At 36.6% G+C, this 16,880-nt stretch overlaps 1 protein-coding gene across 3 annotated transcripts in view; it reads left to right on the forward strand.

The window, feature by feature from the left end:
- Positions 1-16,880, forward strand: part of lrrtm4l1 (leucine rich repeat transmembrane neuronal 4 like 1) — a 171,841-nt gene that overhangs the window by 105,220 nt on the left and 49,741 nt on the right. The window contains exon 1 of one of the 3 annotated variants that reach the window (XR_008645386.2): positions 13,765-14,309. The exons of 1 other annotated variant lie outside the window; for it this stretch is intronic. Coding sequence is in view for 1 of the 2 variants with exons in the window: in XM_055208762.2 (XP_055064737.2) it covers positions 14,306-14,309 (4 nt within the window). In the remaining variant the exon portion in view is untranslated. Of the gene's footprint in view, positions 1-13,764; positions 14,310-16,880 lie in introns of those variants that run through there. One more of the 3 variants, XM_055208762.2, reaches the window with a different exon arrangement.

Raw genomic sequence — 16,880 nt, forward strand, 5'->3', positions numbered from 1 at the left:
GGGTCTCTAGAGGATGTTGTTACATTTTTATATTAGAAAAGCCTTTTAGTTGAGAAAACATGCACTGATGAATCATGCAAAATAAGACCAGAGTCTTGCATTAAGTAAATGGGGTCAATTGCGGTGTCAGGATTATTAACATTTAACAGTTTGATTCGCATTGGCTTATTAGAATGGTGTCTTTAATGCAGATGCTCTCTGGTTGGATCCATATCTATAATAAGGTCATTTAGCCTGTTGGATAGCTTAGACTTAGCAGTTTTATTACAACCCCCTTCACCTGCTGTGAATTTACTGATAGAAGATGACCGAAGTTACGGGCGTACAGTAGATCACCGCTGCTAGTCCCCAGGGTTTAAATGTAATAGGGCAGACAGTCTGGGTAACTCAGTCTTTGTGAAGGCACATCTCAGTGGGATGTGCTTTTTAAATTCTAGCTTGATGTTTTTCCTTCGCCTTATATAAAGCTGTCCTTTTCAATGTCAGTGGAAAGCTGTGGAAGGCTCTGCTGTTGTTGGTCACTGAAAAAGAAACCATTTTGTTATAATTCATCACAATGATAGCATTGATCAGACTCCCTTATTTTTGTGATTGTGATCAATTGTAATTAATGTAATTGTTGGCACACTGCAAGTGTACCTGAGAGGCATGTATCAAGTAACTCTATTGCTACTGCTATAAGTAACAGGCATGTTGGATGACCTTGAGTTTGACTCTTTGGCTCTTCTGAATATGATCTGATTTTCATAAGATATATAATAGTATTAATAATCCAATCGGTTTAAGTATTCCCAGCCTGACCTTGCGTAGTTCATTGGTATCTTTTCGAGTTTACTATTTTGTACAGTATGAATTTATATGATGTGAAACACATGCAAAAAGTGCAATTACCCATGACCCTGATATGAGCCTTGCTAAAGTCATTTTTTGCTATATACAGTTTGGACAGAATCATCCTTTATAATGTAAAGAACATTCTGTGAAAATATAACCTTGATATCTTTAATATTGACTGAGTAAGGTCATGTTAAAGATTGAATTTAATGTAAATCAATTCAGTGATTAAAATCAAACATTGAGGCTTCTACTCTTATAATAGGATTATGAGACTTTAGCCAGGATTTCACAGATAGGGTCACATGTTTGAAAATACCATAATGAAACCCCAGCCTTAAAGTGCACATATTACATTGCTAAAAAAACAACGTTATTGTGTGTATTTGGTGGTTTATGGTTAAAAAAACATTATTTTCCACTTACGGTACATTTTTGTAGCTCCAGATATCCCTGCTTTCCTCAAATGCTTTGATTTTGTACAAAACTCCCTGATTGGCCAGCTAATTTGTAAGTTGTGAATTGGCCTGAATGACGCTCCTTACCATGTTTAAAAGATTCGGTCATAATGTCGATCTTTACTACATCAAAAGGCCAAGGAAGTAAACTGTGGCCTGCAGTCCGTGTGTTTGTTGTAGTCCAAGAAAAGAGATTTACGTTGGAGACGCTAACTTGCGTCATCATTTACTTTGGGGTATGTATCTTTTGCATATCGTTAACATGTACTAATACACACTTACACACCAAAGGAAATGTAAAATCGTGAATCGGGTCGTAGTTGCTCTTTAAACTCATTGGGGCGAAAGCAACTTACAAATTCCCACAAATTAACCAACTCGTAAAATTATGTAACGAATTACCATGAGAATGTGTCCCGACTGTGGTTTGTGAAAGGGTGGCCTTCAAAAAAAAAAAGTTATTAAAACATTTTAAAAGGATATTTGGGTAGTACTGTAGGAATCAATTTGAAAACTCTTTCATTTATTAATTTGTTTATTTATTTATTGATTCATTCTAACCAGTACAGTAAATGTCATACACCAACAAATAATTTTTAACAAAACCAAATAATTTTTACCATATACACATTCTCTAATTTTACAATCACTTCCATACATCCATACTGCCCTACAAAGCCAAAGCGCAGTAACTACGCATTTGGTCAAAATTGAGTTAAGGGTTGAAATGGGCTTTGTGAGATCTGTTGTGTCTTGTGACAAAGCCTCATGATGGTTCAATTTTGTCCCATTTCAGAGAAACGTGTGTGCCAAAATTGCAGTAACATGTTTGACTGGCTGGTGTAAAAACTTTTAAGGGCATTTTTCTCGGTTTCAGTGTTTGCGTAGTTACTGCACTTAGCTTTTGGAGGGCACTTAGCTTTACTTAAAAAGTTTTTAATATAACTTTTGCACTACTAATATTTGCATAATATTTTGAAATATGATATTTTTTTAGTCACACTTAATTTCACAATCACCGTAATACCTTCATATGGCATTAATAGAGTGTATAAAATATTCTGATGATAAAATTTGATTGACGATTAATTTCTCTTTATAGTGGTAATGTCCAGTTAGTTCAATTGGGATCTGGCATTTGTAAGTAAAAAGCAGAATATTAATACATTATTATTGAGTTGAACTTAATTAAGTCGTCAAACGACCCTGCTAAGATAAACGAACTGTATTAAAACATCAATTCAGTACAGATATTAACTAAATACCTGCGTGTTGAATACCAATAAAGAGGAACTGCTGTATAATGGTCAATGAATTTATATGTACTGTAGTACCTCCTGGAAAAATGTAATGTAGCTTTGGTAAAACCTGAAAAATAAAATAAAATGTAAAAGCAAAGGCTTCCAACTAAATATGACAGAAAGATCAAAATTTGCACAGGCTTTTTTACATGCAATATTAATCATAAGAATACAAAAACTCTGAAGTTCATGTTTAATAATGATTGTTTAATAATGTATTGTGTTCCAAAAAAATACTGTTTCGTTGTTATGGAGTGCTACAGTATTGTGAGCAATGTTTGTGCCTGGCGTGAAGTTAACTTGTAATTGCCCGAGCATACTCCAAACAGTTGGAAAATAGACAAATATGCTGCGCCCCACATTGTGTGCAATGTTTGCGTTCGACAGTTCACCTGTAATTGGCCGAACAGGAAGACAAAAAAGCACCATGCCCACTTTAAGAGATCAGAAATCGACTAGCTTAGCCTATTACATTTCCATGTTTATTACAAGTCAGGTTTTGTCTGACATAAATTTAAGCTAATGAAAATCTTTTGGCTCTGACTTGTGTCCTTTGGAAGGTCAAATGTTGGTCTTTCTTGCTTTCCATATTAATGCATTTACTTTTAATCATGTAGAGACCATAAGCGCGACTCATTCCGGGGATGAGCAAGCGGGCAAGCGGCATTAGCGATTAAACCTTCGACAGGTGACTATTAGGTCACGTACCGGCTATATCTACTACGCTCTTCGGCTTTGTTTTTCATCCTAACCTTTTTTTATCATATTATCTGATTAGCATTAGAGTTATTGCCCTCACAGTGTGGTGTAGAGAGTGTTACATTTGGTTGATCAATACGTACAAGACAGCAACAGTGCAATGCAATTAATGTCTTCCCTGCTATTTCAGCAAGCTGTTGAGAGCTGTAAATATCCTCTCTTTTCCTCTGCCAAGTTTAGTTACCCCTCACCGCCCGTGATAATTTGTGTGTGTGCGTGCTTGTGCGTCGAGTGCTGTCTTTGCACTGCGAAGGCGGAACGACTCCTGCACGCTGTCAAATACAACTTTAATGTATTTACACAGATACATTTGTGTGAAGAAGTAATGTAATGTTGTGAATTAATGTTTACGTATGGAGAGTACGGATATAGATACGTAAAAAACGATTGAAATTATTGATTATAAATATACTGTGGAGTTGTCATGACAATGTTTATACAGAACCAAAGTGGCATATGAGCCTCTTTTGAGGCTTTGGTGATGAAGTTTGGAGCTGGCATATTTTAATATGGCATTTTTGAAGCTAATACAGCAAGTGTTTAAAGTCAATAAAAATTTTGTCATGGCTGCGACTTACAAAGTATGACACAATAGCCTCAAACACACAGTAAATTACTATAAAATTACCAGAATTACTTTACCAATAAATACACAAATAATTTTTTAACCTGTAGGATATCATTCACACTCTATCCGAAAGCAGAGGTTTCCTTTAAACCACTGCGCGGTAAGGCCAGTGTTGATTTAACTTTATATCCAAACGTATCATATGTGGTCTTTTTGTTATTTTTATTTCTGTGGCAAACGCTAAAAGTCGTGCAGTTGCTTTTGACCAAACAATATTGTATTAGATGACTTCAACTGAACTTGAAGGTAGTGTTGTAGTCAAGACTAGAGGTCTTCACGGGTCCACTTAGATCCGAAAACCCGAGGTCCGACCCGAGACCCGATTGGGTTCGGGTCTAAAAGTTTCACAATGTGTTTTTTCTGAACGGACCCGAGAAGACCCGAACTCTCTCGCCTGTGTGCATCAATGTCCTTTTCAAACCTCTCATCCGTTTGCAAAGAGCGCTTGCGACATTGTGTGGTTGTCGGAAGGTTCATTTTTGTTGAGACAAACATGTAAGTAAATTATAAATGTACATTTTAGCGGTTACATTGGTGTCGTCGTCAGATAACAAAGTAAAACGAATGGAGCAGCTCGCCAAATTGGTTGCAAGGCCACCTGAGTTTCTTTCTGTCGGACTGCTGCGCGTGGGTCTGCAGAATGCACACACGTCAGTGCCGTTTACATTCGGTTCCAGTCGGATTAAAAAAATGGTCACTAGTTCGAGTCGGACTCGGGTCTAATTTTCTCGGGTTTGTCTCGGGTCGGGTCTTTCTTTAAATTTTTTTTATTTATGCACGTCAGGTTTGGGTATGAAGTGATTCGGGTCATTTCGGGTCGGGTACATTTCTTTGGACCCGAGAAGACCTCTAGTCAAGACCACCTAAACCGAGACCAAGTCATGACCAAGACCAAGACAGGCCGACAAAAGACCAAGACTTTGAAGGGTCGAGACCAAGTCAAACCAAGACAGGCCGAGACCAAGACCAGTGCAAATCACTGCATTAAAACACTTACGATAAAATGTGGAATATGCATATTAGGCCCTTCTCGTGTTTGTGTGTCTATGCCATGAGAGAAGTTGATGAAATAAAAAAATAATAATAATAATAAAATGGCACCGTAAAAATCTGTAAATTATAAAAATTATTTAATAATTAATGATAAAAAAAATTTTTGTCATATGCCATTAGTTGTGGTCTTGACTGGTCTTTAAATACAATTCTGCGTCCTTATCGTCTGAGACCGAGACGAGACCGAGTAAAAATGCAGTCGATTCCAAGACGAGACCAAGACCTGTAAAAAGTCATATAAATCGATCTTGAGTATTACAACACTACTTGAAGGGATAAAGTAGTGTTTTCTACTTGTGTTTTTTAGTCTTTACAGAGTTTGCCAAGGGCGTAGACGATTTGGCGAATAGATGGTAAACTTTAAAGAGGACATATCATGATAACCTGACTTTTTCCATGTTTAAGTGCTATAATTGGGTCCCCAGTGCTTATATCAACCTAGAAAATGTGAAAAAGATCTTACTTAGTGACTTAGTTTTGGTAAACTATTCTCTGCATACATGTGAAAAGATAGGTCATTGAAATTTGGCTCCACTTGTGATGTCAGAAGGGGATAATACCACCCCTTAATCTGCACTACCCAACAATGCAATTTATTGCAGATATCAACTCATTTGCATTTAAAAGGACACACCACGAGACTGCACATTTTTGCTCACACAAGTGGCAATTATCTATATGCTATTTGGAGCTAAAACTTTACATACGTACTCTGAGGATACAAGTGATTGTCCTATCATCAGCCTTTAAGATTGCCGATACACAATAGTATCGTGGGGCGGGGCAGTAGTTTACTTGTTTATTTATTTGTTCATTCTTTATTCATTCACTATATTCAAGTCACTTGATTAATGGACAAAAAGAAGCAAGGGCAACCAACACAGTCTCACACCCATGGCGTCAATATTTGACGACACTTGACCATGCGTCAATATGTTGACGCGGAGGGTACCCCTTTCGCGTCACTTTTTGACGAACTAGGGACTTCAATACTATTAGGTTCGCGAAATTAAACAGTTGTCACCTGACATTGGGGTTAGGGATAGGTTTGGGTAGGGATGTCATTATGTAAATCTAACCCTAAACTGACGCGAAAATGGTAGAAAATGGTAAGAAAATAGGAAAGAGAATTTCGCGTACCTCATAGTATTGAAGTCCCTAGTTCGTCAAAAAATGACGCGAAAGGGGTACCCTCCGCGTCAACATATTGACGCATGGTCAAGTGTCGTCAAATATTGACGCCATGGGTGTGAGACTGCGTTGGGGCAACACTGTCATGACCGCAACCTTCTTAACTCTTTCCCCGCTTGCGTTTTTTTTTTTTAAAGTTGCCAGCCAGCGCCAGCATTTTTCATGATTTTTACAAAAGCTTAATGCCTTCCAGAAAATGTTTTTCTTTAAATATATAAACAAACAATATATCAAATGAAAGAACAGACCCTCTGCTTTCAAACAAAAAAAGTTTCATCCTACATTCATTAGTTCTTTTTTTATCACCTGTCAAATATGGGTAGGTTTCTTCAAAAACGCCCAATTTTGCTGAGATAATAAATTTTTTGTGAAGGACTTTTGATAGAGATCAGATGCAGAGCGATATTTAAAACATACAAGGAGTTCTTTCTCTGTCACATGAGACGCTACTTCCGGGTTGTATAAGTTGCGAAAGTGGATAATAGCGATATTGCGGAAAACCAGAAATTCTCGTCATTGGCAGGGAAGCATTTTCTCTTAATTGCAAGTTATCTCGTCAATGGCGGCAAAAGACTTAAAAGTGATGCCATTAATCTGAGTGCGGAAAAGTTGAAAAATCTGAACTTTTGCAGATATTCGCGCCGCAATAACCAATCAGGAGCTTGCTCTAGTAGTGCCGTGGTTACAGGGAGTTTGCGGAGTCGCAGAAGCCCCTCCCAATGTCTCAAATAAGTAGAATTTCACACACGGCTTTCACGCGCAAATGAAGCAAGGTAAACTCAAAAATTGAAAGCGTCCAACTATGCGCGAATAGCGCGTTTTTGCCGCCTCTACCGCGGCTGGTGTGAATGCACAGTAAGACGTGTGCATTAAGTCCAGGTGCGTGCGAGAAGGAATCCGCATGCGTTACAAGCTCTCTCTCGCGCAAATCTCACCCTCTATGTGAGGAAAATCATGCAATGCGCATGTTAATGTGAGACTATGATGATAATAATAATAATCACTATCGCCAACTATCGTCGTGAAAGCCTACTATTGGCGATATGTCTGACGATCGTGGATACTCTAGACGATCGTCTGTCGGCACAACCCTAATCCAAACACGGCACTGCAATTTATTGGAGAGATCAGCTCATTTGCATTTAAAAGGACACACCCCAAAAGTTTCCCCTTTTTTTCTTGCACCTACAAAGTGGGAATTTAAACATGCTATAATAAATTATCTACAGTATATGGTATTTTGAACTAAAACTTCACATATGTACTCTGGGGACACAAAAATACTTATTTGACATCTTAAAAAAGTCTTGTGAAATGTCCCCTTTATTTGAATAGATGGCAAAATAGTTTTAAATAGAAGTACTGTAAACCAGTGGTTCTTAAACTGGGGGGCCGCGAGATGGTGCCAGGGGGGCCCTAGTTTTATGACATTTTATAAAATAAATTAATTTATCATGAATTCTGTGGAATTAAACCTAAAAAAAGGCTACTAACCAACAGCACTACTTTGTATCATTCAACATGTTTTGTTTAATTAAAAGTTGAGTTTTAGAACATTTTTTTGTCTAAATTTTATTTGGGGGGGCCGCGAAGGAATGTGCCGTACACAAGGGGGGCCGTTCGCTGAAAAAGTTTGAGAACCACTGCTGTAAACAGTCCGTAAACAGTGTGAGGGGTAACGTTGACTTCCTTAAGTTTTTGTCCTGTGCTTCCTTTGTCCATGTGTCACCCTCTGATTGATTTCTTTGTCTGATGGTGTGTCCTGTTCTCATGGTTTGCTTCCAGGTCTTATTTATTCATTTGTTCTTGAGGATAAATAAGATGCGTTTGACTTAATGCGGCATTGAGCAGAATGACAGTCTCCTGACAAATGCATTGAATTTTGGTTTGTCAGTTTTTGCCTTGAAATTTTCGCTGCCTTTTGTCACATCTGCCATTCGAAAACACCTATAGACCTCATGTTTCAATAGCCTTATGACTTTCTTCGTGTCAAGCTGCTATTGGTGAGTCTTGTGTGTTTAGTTTAGTCAAGTCTTTGTTTATTTTTGTACATATTTTTTTCTTCTTGACCCATTGTCAGTGGATATTTATGACAGTAGCTCAGCCCACAGTGAAATCTTACTGGTCCAAACTACAGTTCCACATAACTGTATATTAAATACACTCTGATTGGCAATGTGTTTGTGTCACACCATGTTGTATTTGTATTGTCAAAATCGCATTGCATTGTGCCAGGTATTCATTGTTACACAGAATTTCGATTCTGTGTAGAGCAGCCTTGACTCAGCTGGGTAAGGGCACCGTAGGCACTTTTGTACAGTAGTGCTTGTTGCAGTATATATGTCATTCTGCAGTATGTTACTGCACTCCATTTGTGCTCAGTTGTTTGGCATGGCAATAAGATAGATTTTGTTTAAAAGAGATCCAGTCTATGAGAAATTCTTATATGAAACAGATACAAATGGCCATGTTATGAGAGATTTCATTTTATCATGTTTAAAATGTCACATGCCTATTGAAGAGATCCTCAAGGGGATAGGTTGTTATTTTCTCTAAACAAAGAAAATCACAGACTGAAACTTCTGGCAAAGGTGCAGCAATGCTATTTAATGTGTGAACTTCCGATCTCAATTCCAATCCTTGTTGAAGAGTTGTAATCATGGAATATTTATGATGCCCTTGGAGAATAACGGAGAGGAAAGTAATTGGCTTACATCAGCATATCCCAAAATTTAGCTGTTGTTTCTAGATGAATGGTTCGTGTCTGGGCTGATATTCCAAACACTGATTATCACATCCACTCACTTTCTTAATAGGGTTATTGACACCAAATATTGTCAATTTCCATGTTTAAATCAGAAACTAGTCATGACAGGACTTTTTGTTTTTACTCATTTAGAGTAAAATGTGTTCATTGCATGTGTGTGGAGTCATGATCCCTTTATGAAGAAGACCACAGACTTGCAATAATTTTCATAAGGTCAATACACAGACTGCTGGGCGGTTCAGGCTATAGATTTTAGTTTAAATCTAATAACCTAGTCTGCATTTTAATTAAAAAACCTTAGCTTTTAAAATCCCATATGTCTATTAGAATTTGAGAACCAAGCAAGTACGGTGAACTCAGGTATTGTAAGACATGTTTAACGTTAAGAAAAGTGTTCAAACTGTGCCTAACTGCAGTTGCATTGTTTAAACTAAATAATCCTCTTCTATGATTTAAAGTCCCACAGTAGTCAATAGTTTGATCAGTTAAAATGCATCTTTGAGCATTATTATAAAGTTTTACCTGTCACAGTAATTTCTTGATGCTTTAAAACAGCTTGAATGTAAAGGGGGTCGAACACCGGACGAGAAGCGCCACGTCGAGTCTAGGACAACTCGGATGTATCGTACAACGGAAGTGCTCATTAAATAGCGCAAACTTAGTCAGATAGCATCTACTTCAACATTTATATGTACATAGAAACAGATTCACGCCCATCTATTCACGCCTATCAGAATACTATCATGTATTCTGTATAATATAATTTATTAAATATTTCATCATTTCCTGTTTGCAATTTCTTCCTTATATTTTTAGCCTACGTGTTTGTTATAAAACGATTATGTTTACATACAAATTAATTTGTATAGGCCTGTTTATATATTATTAACACTTTACATCGTGTGTGTGTGTGTGTGTGTGTGTGTGTGTGTGTGTGCTATGTTTATATATTTATTAGTAAACAACATAATTTAAAACAAACAGGAAGAAGACATAAGCTAAGATAGAAGGTAAAAAGAAGTAATAGAAAACGAAAAAATATAATAAATGGTAATATTATTGCTATTATGAACTCATTCAAATCTTTAATCTTTCTATATAAATTATAAACGTAACGTGATCAAAACGCTATAAGAGACACATTGAGGGAACAGACTTCGACAGAACACCGGATATCTTCTTGAATTATTTTATATTCAAATTATTAAAAGATTTCCAAATGATTTCATCACTCCAATCTGTCCGGTTGAGGACTTTTTGCAACCATAAACACCTACGTTTATCTTCAAATAGTGTCTTCAACGACGGTATACTATAAAAATGAAGGTCATCTATTTTGGCATTCCTATTCTGACATTCAACAGCACAACAAAACAGTTATATTGTTCGTTTCACTCGTGTCTCATTCATTTCCACTGTTTTTCTGCCACCACATTGCGCGTGTGACATAACTGTGACGTCGACTCGCAAAAGGTCTATTACCCGATTCACGATTTTATGTTTCCTTTGGTGTGTAAGTGTGTATTAGTACATGTTAGCGATTTGCAAAAGGTGAACAATGACGCCAGTTATCGTTTTTAACGTAAATCTCTTTTCTTGGACTATAACAAACACACGGATTGTAGGCAACAATTTACTTCCTGGGATTGGTGATGTAGACAAGACCGACATTATTATAATTCCTCCCACTTCGAACTCACAGCCTGTAAGTTAACTTCTGTTAGCATTGTATTGTGAGCGAATCTTTCAAACATGGTAAGGAGCGTCACATTTCGGCTGACATCAGAGGTATTCGGGCCAATCACAACGTACAGATTAGCTGGCCAATCAGGGACATAGCGCTTTTCAGATGCAAAATCAATGCGTTTGAGGAAGGCAGGATATCTGGAGCTACAAAAATGTACGTTATGTTGAAAATAATGTGTTTTTTGAACCATACACCTTACACATGTGACCAGCACAGAAACAGTGCTAAAGCAGCTGTGCTGCAATCGTTTCAGCACTGAGTCTATGCGGCATGCATACATGATATCTATGACTCGAACTGATCCATGTGTTCAACTGTGTTGATACGATTGGTTGTTTGTGACGTTGGAAACCAAGGCAATTTTAAACCACTGGAAAATACTCAGCAATGGTGTTGAATGATGAATTAGCACTTGTAAAACTTGTAAAAACACCACATGGACACAACAATAATAAAAACCTGATTTTTTCATCACAGTGGGACTTTAAAATTATCTGGCTGTCTTCAGTGCGGCATGAGATCAAACAGTCAAATCATCTTCAGTCTACTCGTATCAAGACTCCCAATGTACAAAAGCTCCAAAAATGAGATTATTATTGTGAGTCTTGTCTGAGACAGCCCTGATAGATTTATAGGTTGTTCAAAATTATATTCACAGAACTTTTAATTGTTTTAGACACTTATACTACACATTCGGAATATCAAAAAACAAAGTTGTGACTTGTTAACAGAGCCTGTGAAAAAAATAATTGACTTGCAGAGCATAAAATTAAATGGATTCGTAGGTTAAAGCAGGAAAAAACTAATCAGAATGCATTTCAGGAACATGCACCAGCTTCATGTCTCTACATGGTGAAAAATATCCAAAAAATGTCCCATTTCAACCGTTACATTCGTATTACCCACAGTAGGCTCAGTGAAGTAGATGGCACAGGCATTTCTTTACACGGTTTCTAACCTTTTCAGCCCTACAGTGCATTCAATCATATAAACTTAGGAAGATAGGTAGGTACAAATCACATGTAGAGCTTGAAACAATCCAGCTTGTCTAACAAGAAGATAAATCAAAATAATTGGTTCCTTCAGTTTGTCAAACTGGGTTGTGTTTCTTATACATCCTTTTACGTCATAACTCGCTCATTAACCATATACAAGCAATATTGTTGTCCAAAACTGGGTCGATCTTTACAGCCATGATGGTTATTATCTATAGCTGCTGTAATGACCATTTTTTGTGTTTAGATAGGAAATCAAAGTCACATTCACAATGGAAAGCCATTGAGTGAGACATGCTGAATACACAGACCTTCAAGTTTGAATGCCAGTGTGTTTTATTATTGGGATTTATGTCAAATTATGTATTATTGTTGTTGTTCTTATACTCATACTGTACTGTGCATTGACTTCTGTGTATGTCACGTGCTGTATTGTGTATTTTTGCATATTATTTTTCTTTGGTTATCTTTTATATCTTTTGTCTTTTAATAATATAGTTCCTTATGTCCCTCCACCCTGTCTTTATTGTGAGGTTTTTATTGTACTAAAGTACAGGGGACAATAAATATCCTGAATGTGTATTTACACACACTTTAGGATTAGAAATAAACACAATTTAAGCTTTGTCTCTCTCTCTCTCTCTCTCTCTCTCTCTCTTTCACTGCACCCATCGGTTTGTAGTGCACTTTTTGTTTTGTTTACATACAGTAAAACTGGTGGTGATAGCAGTACTGTTCCTCTTCTGACTGCAGATGAAGAGGAGTTTTTGTCAACCTGGGGCCCGAGGCATTTTATGGGATCCCCGAAGGCTTCCACTTTAAATTGTCTTTAACCACCAAGTGCCTTTGCCTTCAAGGTTAAACCCCTCAACCTCCTGTCCCATTCACCCTGGCTCTCTCCATCCTCTCCTTTTAGACAACAGCAGTCATTCTCCTGGGTCTTGACTCAGTAAACTTTGCACATGTGCTGTTTTATTTTTTTGTCAAGCCTTCTTAAATTCTTCCTTAAGCTGAGCTTCAGTATATAATCCAAGCACAACACATACAACATTTTAATACATATTTAATAATATATTTAAATAAAAGGGCAAAGGCATCAATTCGTGGACATTACTTTTGGCCATTACTGTATATGAAGAGCTCAGATGCAAAAGCCTCTAAACGCCATCTTCGTCAAAGTAAGATATTGCAGTCCTGTATGCTTCTAAGTTCAACTACGAAATTAAGAAATGGGAAAAAAAGATGTCCAGTAAGATCAGCAGGGATAGATAGTATTATTTAGAACAACAACTATGGTTAAATTGTTCTAACCATTACTTATCCCATACTCCAGCATTTGCTTTAATTATGATTGCAGGTTAAATTAAAAAAAAAAAAAAACCTAGGAGGACCAATTAAAAGCTACAGTATGTTGTTTACAATTAAATAATGATTTTTTTTATCTTTGAAGTGGCATTGATGTTGCAAGCACTGTGGATCACTGAACATTTCCTTCATTTTTTTTCTACAGTATGTTGTTATCAGCCAGAAAAAAAGTTGATGGAGTACCTGAACTGATAGATTTGAAATGCAAACGATATAAAATGATCATTTAAATATCTTTCAATGTATGCCCATTTTTTATTGTAAACAATAACATCTGTTTTAAAAATGTATGGTAACTAATTTAACTGTATTTATAAGTCTAAAATATACAATAAATCTAGGATTGCTCGGCATAATCAAATAATGGTAATATTAGTGATGGATGGATAGATCCAGCCAGATGACTCCGGGCCGGACCCACACCTGAGCTGACTTCGGGATGAATCTGGCCTGGAGTCATCTGCTGATATAGATTAACAAATTGAAGCACATTTTAGTTGACCTGACATATATGTTTAATGGCACCATACACACTGCATTTCCTATTAATACTATGCAGTGATTGCATGTCATTTAAATTCATCAACAGTGTCTACTCTTGACTATGTTGAGCAGGGGGTTGGGCATCCAGCTTACTGTTTACCGCTGCAGGTTCACCTTTATTATGACTGTAGAAGACCTGGAGGCGGGTGCGCGCAATCTGTATTACCACGCGCGGTGATATTTCTCAGGGACTGCGGCGGTGGCGAGCACTGAATTCCTCTCACGCAAAGCCCACGGATGTTGACTTAACACTCTCTCTTGCCTTCTTTTACTCCTGATAGTCTCTCTGTTGGACGGTCGATAAGCGTTCGCATGAATTAAAGATTTTTCCTCTAATTATGCGATCGAGAACAACTTTTGCTTCCATCTTTTGAGACTGCCGCGCGGCGAGAATTTAATCATATTCTGTGTGAACGACGGTTGACCATCATCATGTTGTTAAATGCTACGGGATGTGTACCGGTTTGCCGTGTGGGAATGAGTTGGAGTGGCATATTTTAGGTCATTTGCGCCATGGAGCCAAATCTGAAGCGATAATGTTATTCGGGCTGTAATAGTGATCGGACCACAGGTAAAAGTGTTTGTGGAGTGGATGCTGACAGACTGAAGCTGCGCGGTTACCGCAGGGATTAAACGCGAGCGGAATCAAGAGCGCGCAGCTGATATGGGTAAGTGCTCGGTTTCCTGAAGTAAAGTTTATCGATTACTATTGAAATGTTTTCTTAAAATGTTTGCATGTGTTTGAATAGACGTTTAACAAAAATGAATAGAAATGTTAAACGAAACGCGGTTACCAAAACGCATTCTCAAATCTTTACATAACTACTTGGATAGCTATACATGAAACCGATTTCTGTATTCATTAGACAACTATATAATATCAAAATCGTCCAAAACAAAGGTTAACGTGGCTAAATCCACTTGTTTGACTATTAAAATCGTTGTGGTTCCTCCGCATATTGCGTATGTATAGCTGCTGAAGAGACGAAGTGAAATGAAGCCCAAAACTCAACAGCTGAGCTCACCAACATGCCGACATCTCTCGAAATTGTTTGTTTGTCAGAAACCATTCAGATAAAAAGGCAAATTTTAGATAGCATCAGTGTCAGACTCTGGGTGTCAGGTCTGTGAGAGTTTTACACCTGATTAAATCTGTATTGTACTGTAAAAACGCCAACTGCCATATAAAGCGTATGGTTGGTAATGTGTGAATAAAATGTATCTGAAATTACCGTTTTTTTAAACAATTTTCAATTGTCTATTTAGCTATTTTCTAACTAAATATCTTATTAAATCATGACCCAAACTATGTAGATGCATAAAGCTCAGTTTTTAGGTTACCTGACGAACATCTCTTACAAAAATGAACCAAGTTCAACTGAAGTAATAATGGTATATATTTTTTTCTGTAGTAACCACAAATGTACAATTGTCTCACTCTTACTAAGTAATTAGTTACTGTAATTTGTTGAAAAAGTGAATTAGCTACACTGTAAAAATACTTTGCTGCCTTAAAATTCTTTGTTGAATCAACTCGGATTTCAACTTACTATTATTTATTTTGACTAAAGATGAGTTGTTATAACTACAGGTAAGTTGTTATAACTTATAAAATTAAGTTGACTTTTCTCAACTATATTTTATAAGTTGTGACAACTCATCTCTGTTGACATGACTTGTAAATCTGAGTTGATTTAACAAAAATGTTAAGGCAGCAAAGTATTTTTTACAGTGTAAGGCATTACTCTTATTTTTCCAATAATTTAGGCTAATTACAGTTATATCTGATGAATTATTACTGTGTATGGACTGTAGATCAATTATATATAATACAATAGTGGACTTAACATCAAAATTTAAAGTCTTAGGTTAAAATGCATGTTTTTTATGTTCCCTTCTCACTTTAAATACTTTGGTGAGTTAATAAGAATGATGGTAATGCTCTAGTGTAGTTTACAATTCTCACTATTAACTGAATGGTTATTAGCAGCATTAACATTACTGAGATATTGGCTGTTTATTTGTACTTAAAAAGCACACATTAATGCCTTATTCTGGAAAACCATATTCTACGTCCTTAATCCTACCCAATTCCTACCAATACTTTACTAAGTACACTCTAAAAACAAACTTAAAGTGGTTCTTGGCTCGTAATCATAGAGGAACCATTTTTAGTGCTATATAGCACCTATGAAGCACTTATGAAGAACAATACGGGGGTCATAGCACCACTATAGCATCACATATGGGTCTACATAGCACACTATGGTTCTACACCGGTGCTACACAAGTACTTCATCGGTGCTATGGCACTTAAAATGGTTCCTCTATTATCAGAGCCAAGAACCACTTTTAGTGCTAATTAGCACCGTTTGTTTTTAGAGTAATAAACAATAATTAGGACCATATTGAGGCAAAAGTAGTTAATAGGTAGTAAATAGTGAGAATTGGACTTTAGAAAGTGTGAAAAGAATAATTTATGTACTTTTTTATGATTTATTCAAGTTCAACTCTTTGTATCATTTACCAAATAGAATTTAGGAAGTAAGTAATACGTATTTAAATACTTTTTGCAAAGAGCACTTTTTACAGTAATCTAATTACATAATTAAAGATGTAATTAGTAACTAGTAATTAATTACTTTTTTGAGTACCCAACACTGGTCTCACTACAGTAACCCTAGTTTAACCCTGAAATTTTTATGTGACCTGTGGTAAAAAAATGGTAATCAATCCGCACAAAAGCATGGCTACCTCCCTTTTACTATAATAAAACCGTGGTTAATTTTCATAAGAAATTTCTTTCTACTGTGTGTTATTTCAGATATGCACTGTACGTTTGTCTTATAAATTGAGCATGTTTAGTTTATTTACTTTCTTAAGCAGTATTTCAATTGAAAACACCTTTCACTGGTGTCGATAGTGTTCCTGTGGCTCACTTAGCTGAGCATTGCATTAGCAGGGCAAATGTCATGGGTTCAATCCATGGACATGCACGGATGCAGGGATGACATGCACTGTAAGTCGCTTTGGATAAAAGCATCTGCTAAATGCAAAATGTAAATAGTGACCCTCACAACTGTTTTAAACATGTTTGTTGTAATTCCTTCTTATTTCCCCCACTGAAATCCAAAAGCTTGCCTGGCTTATGTCTAATTCTTATTCTGTGTTGGACTTCCAAACTGACTAACCTTGCTAACCTGATTTCATATTAATTCCTGTTGAATGAAGATCAGATG

The sequence above is a fragment of the Misgurnus anguillicaudatus genome, chromosome 12 (genome assembly GCF_027580225.2).
Source record: "Misgurnus anguillicaudatus chromosome 12, ASM2758022v2, whole genome shotgun sequence".
In the NCBI taxonomy this organism is placed as follows: domain Eukaryota; kingdom Metazoa; phylum Chordata; class Actinopteri; order Cypriniformes; family Cobitidae; genus Misgurnus; species Misgurnus anguillicaudatus.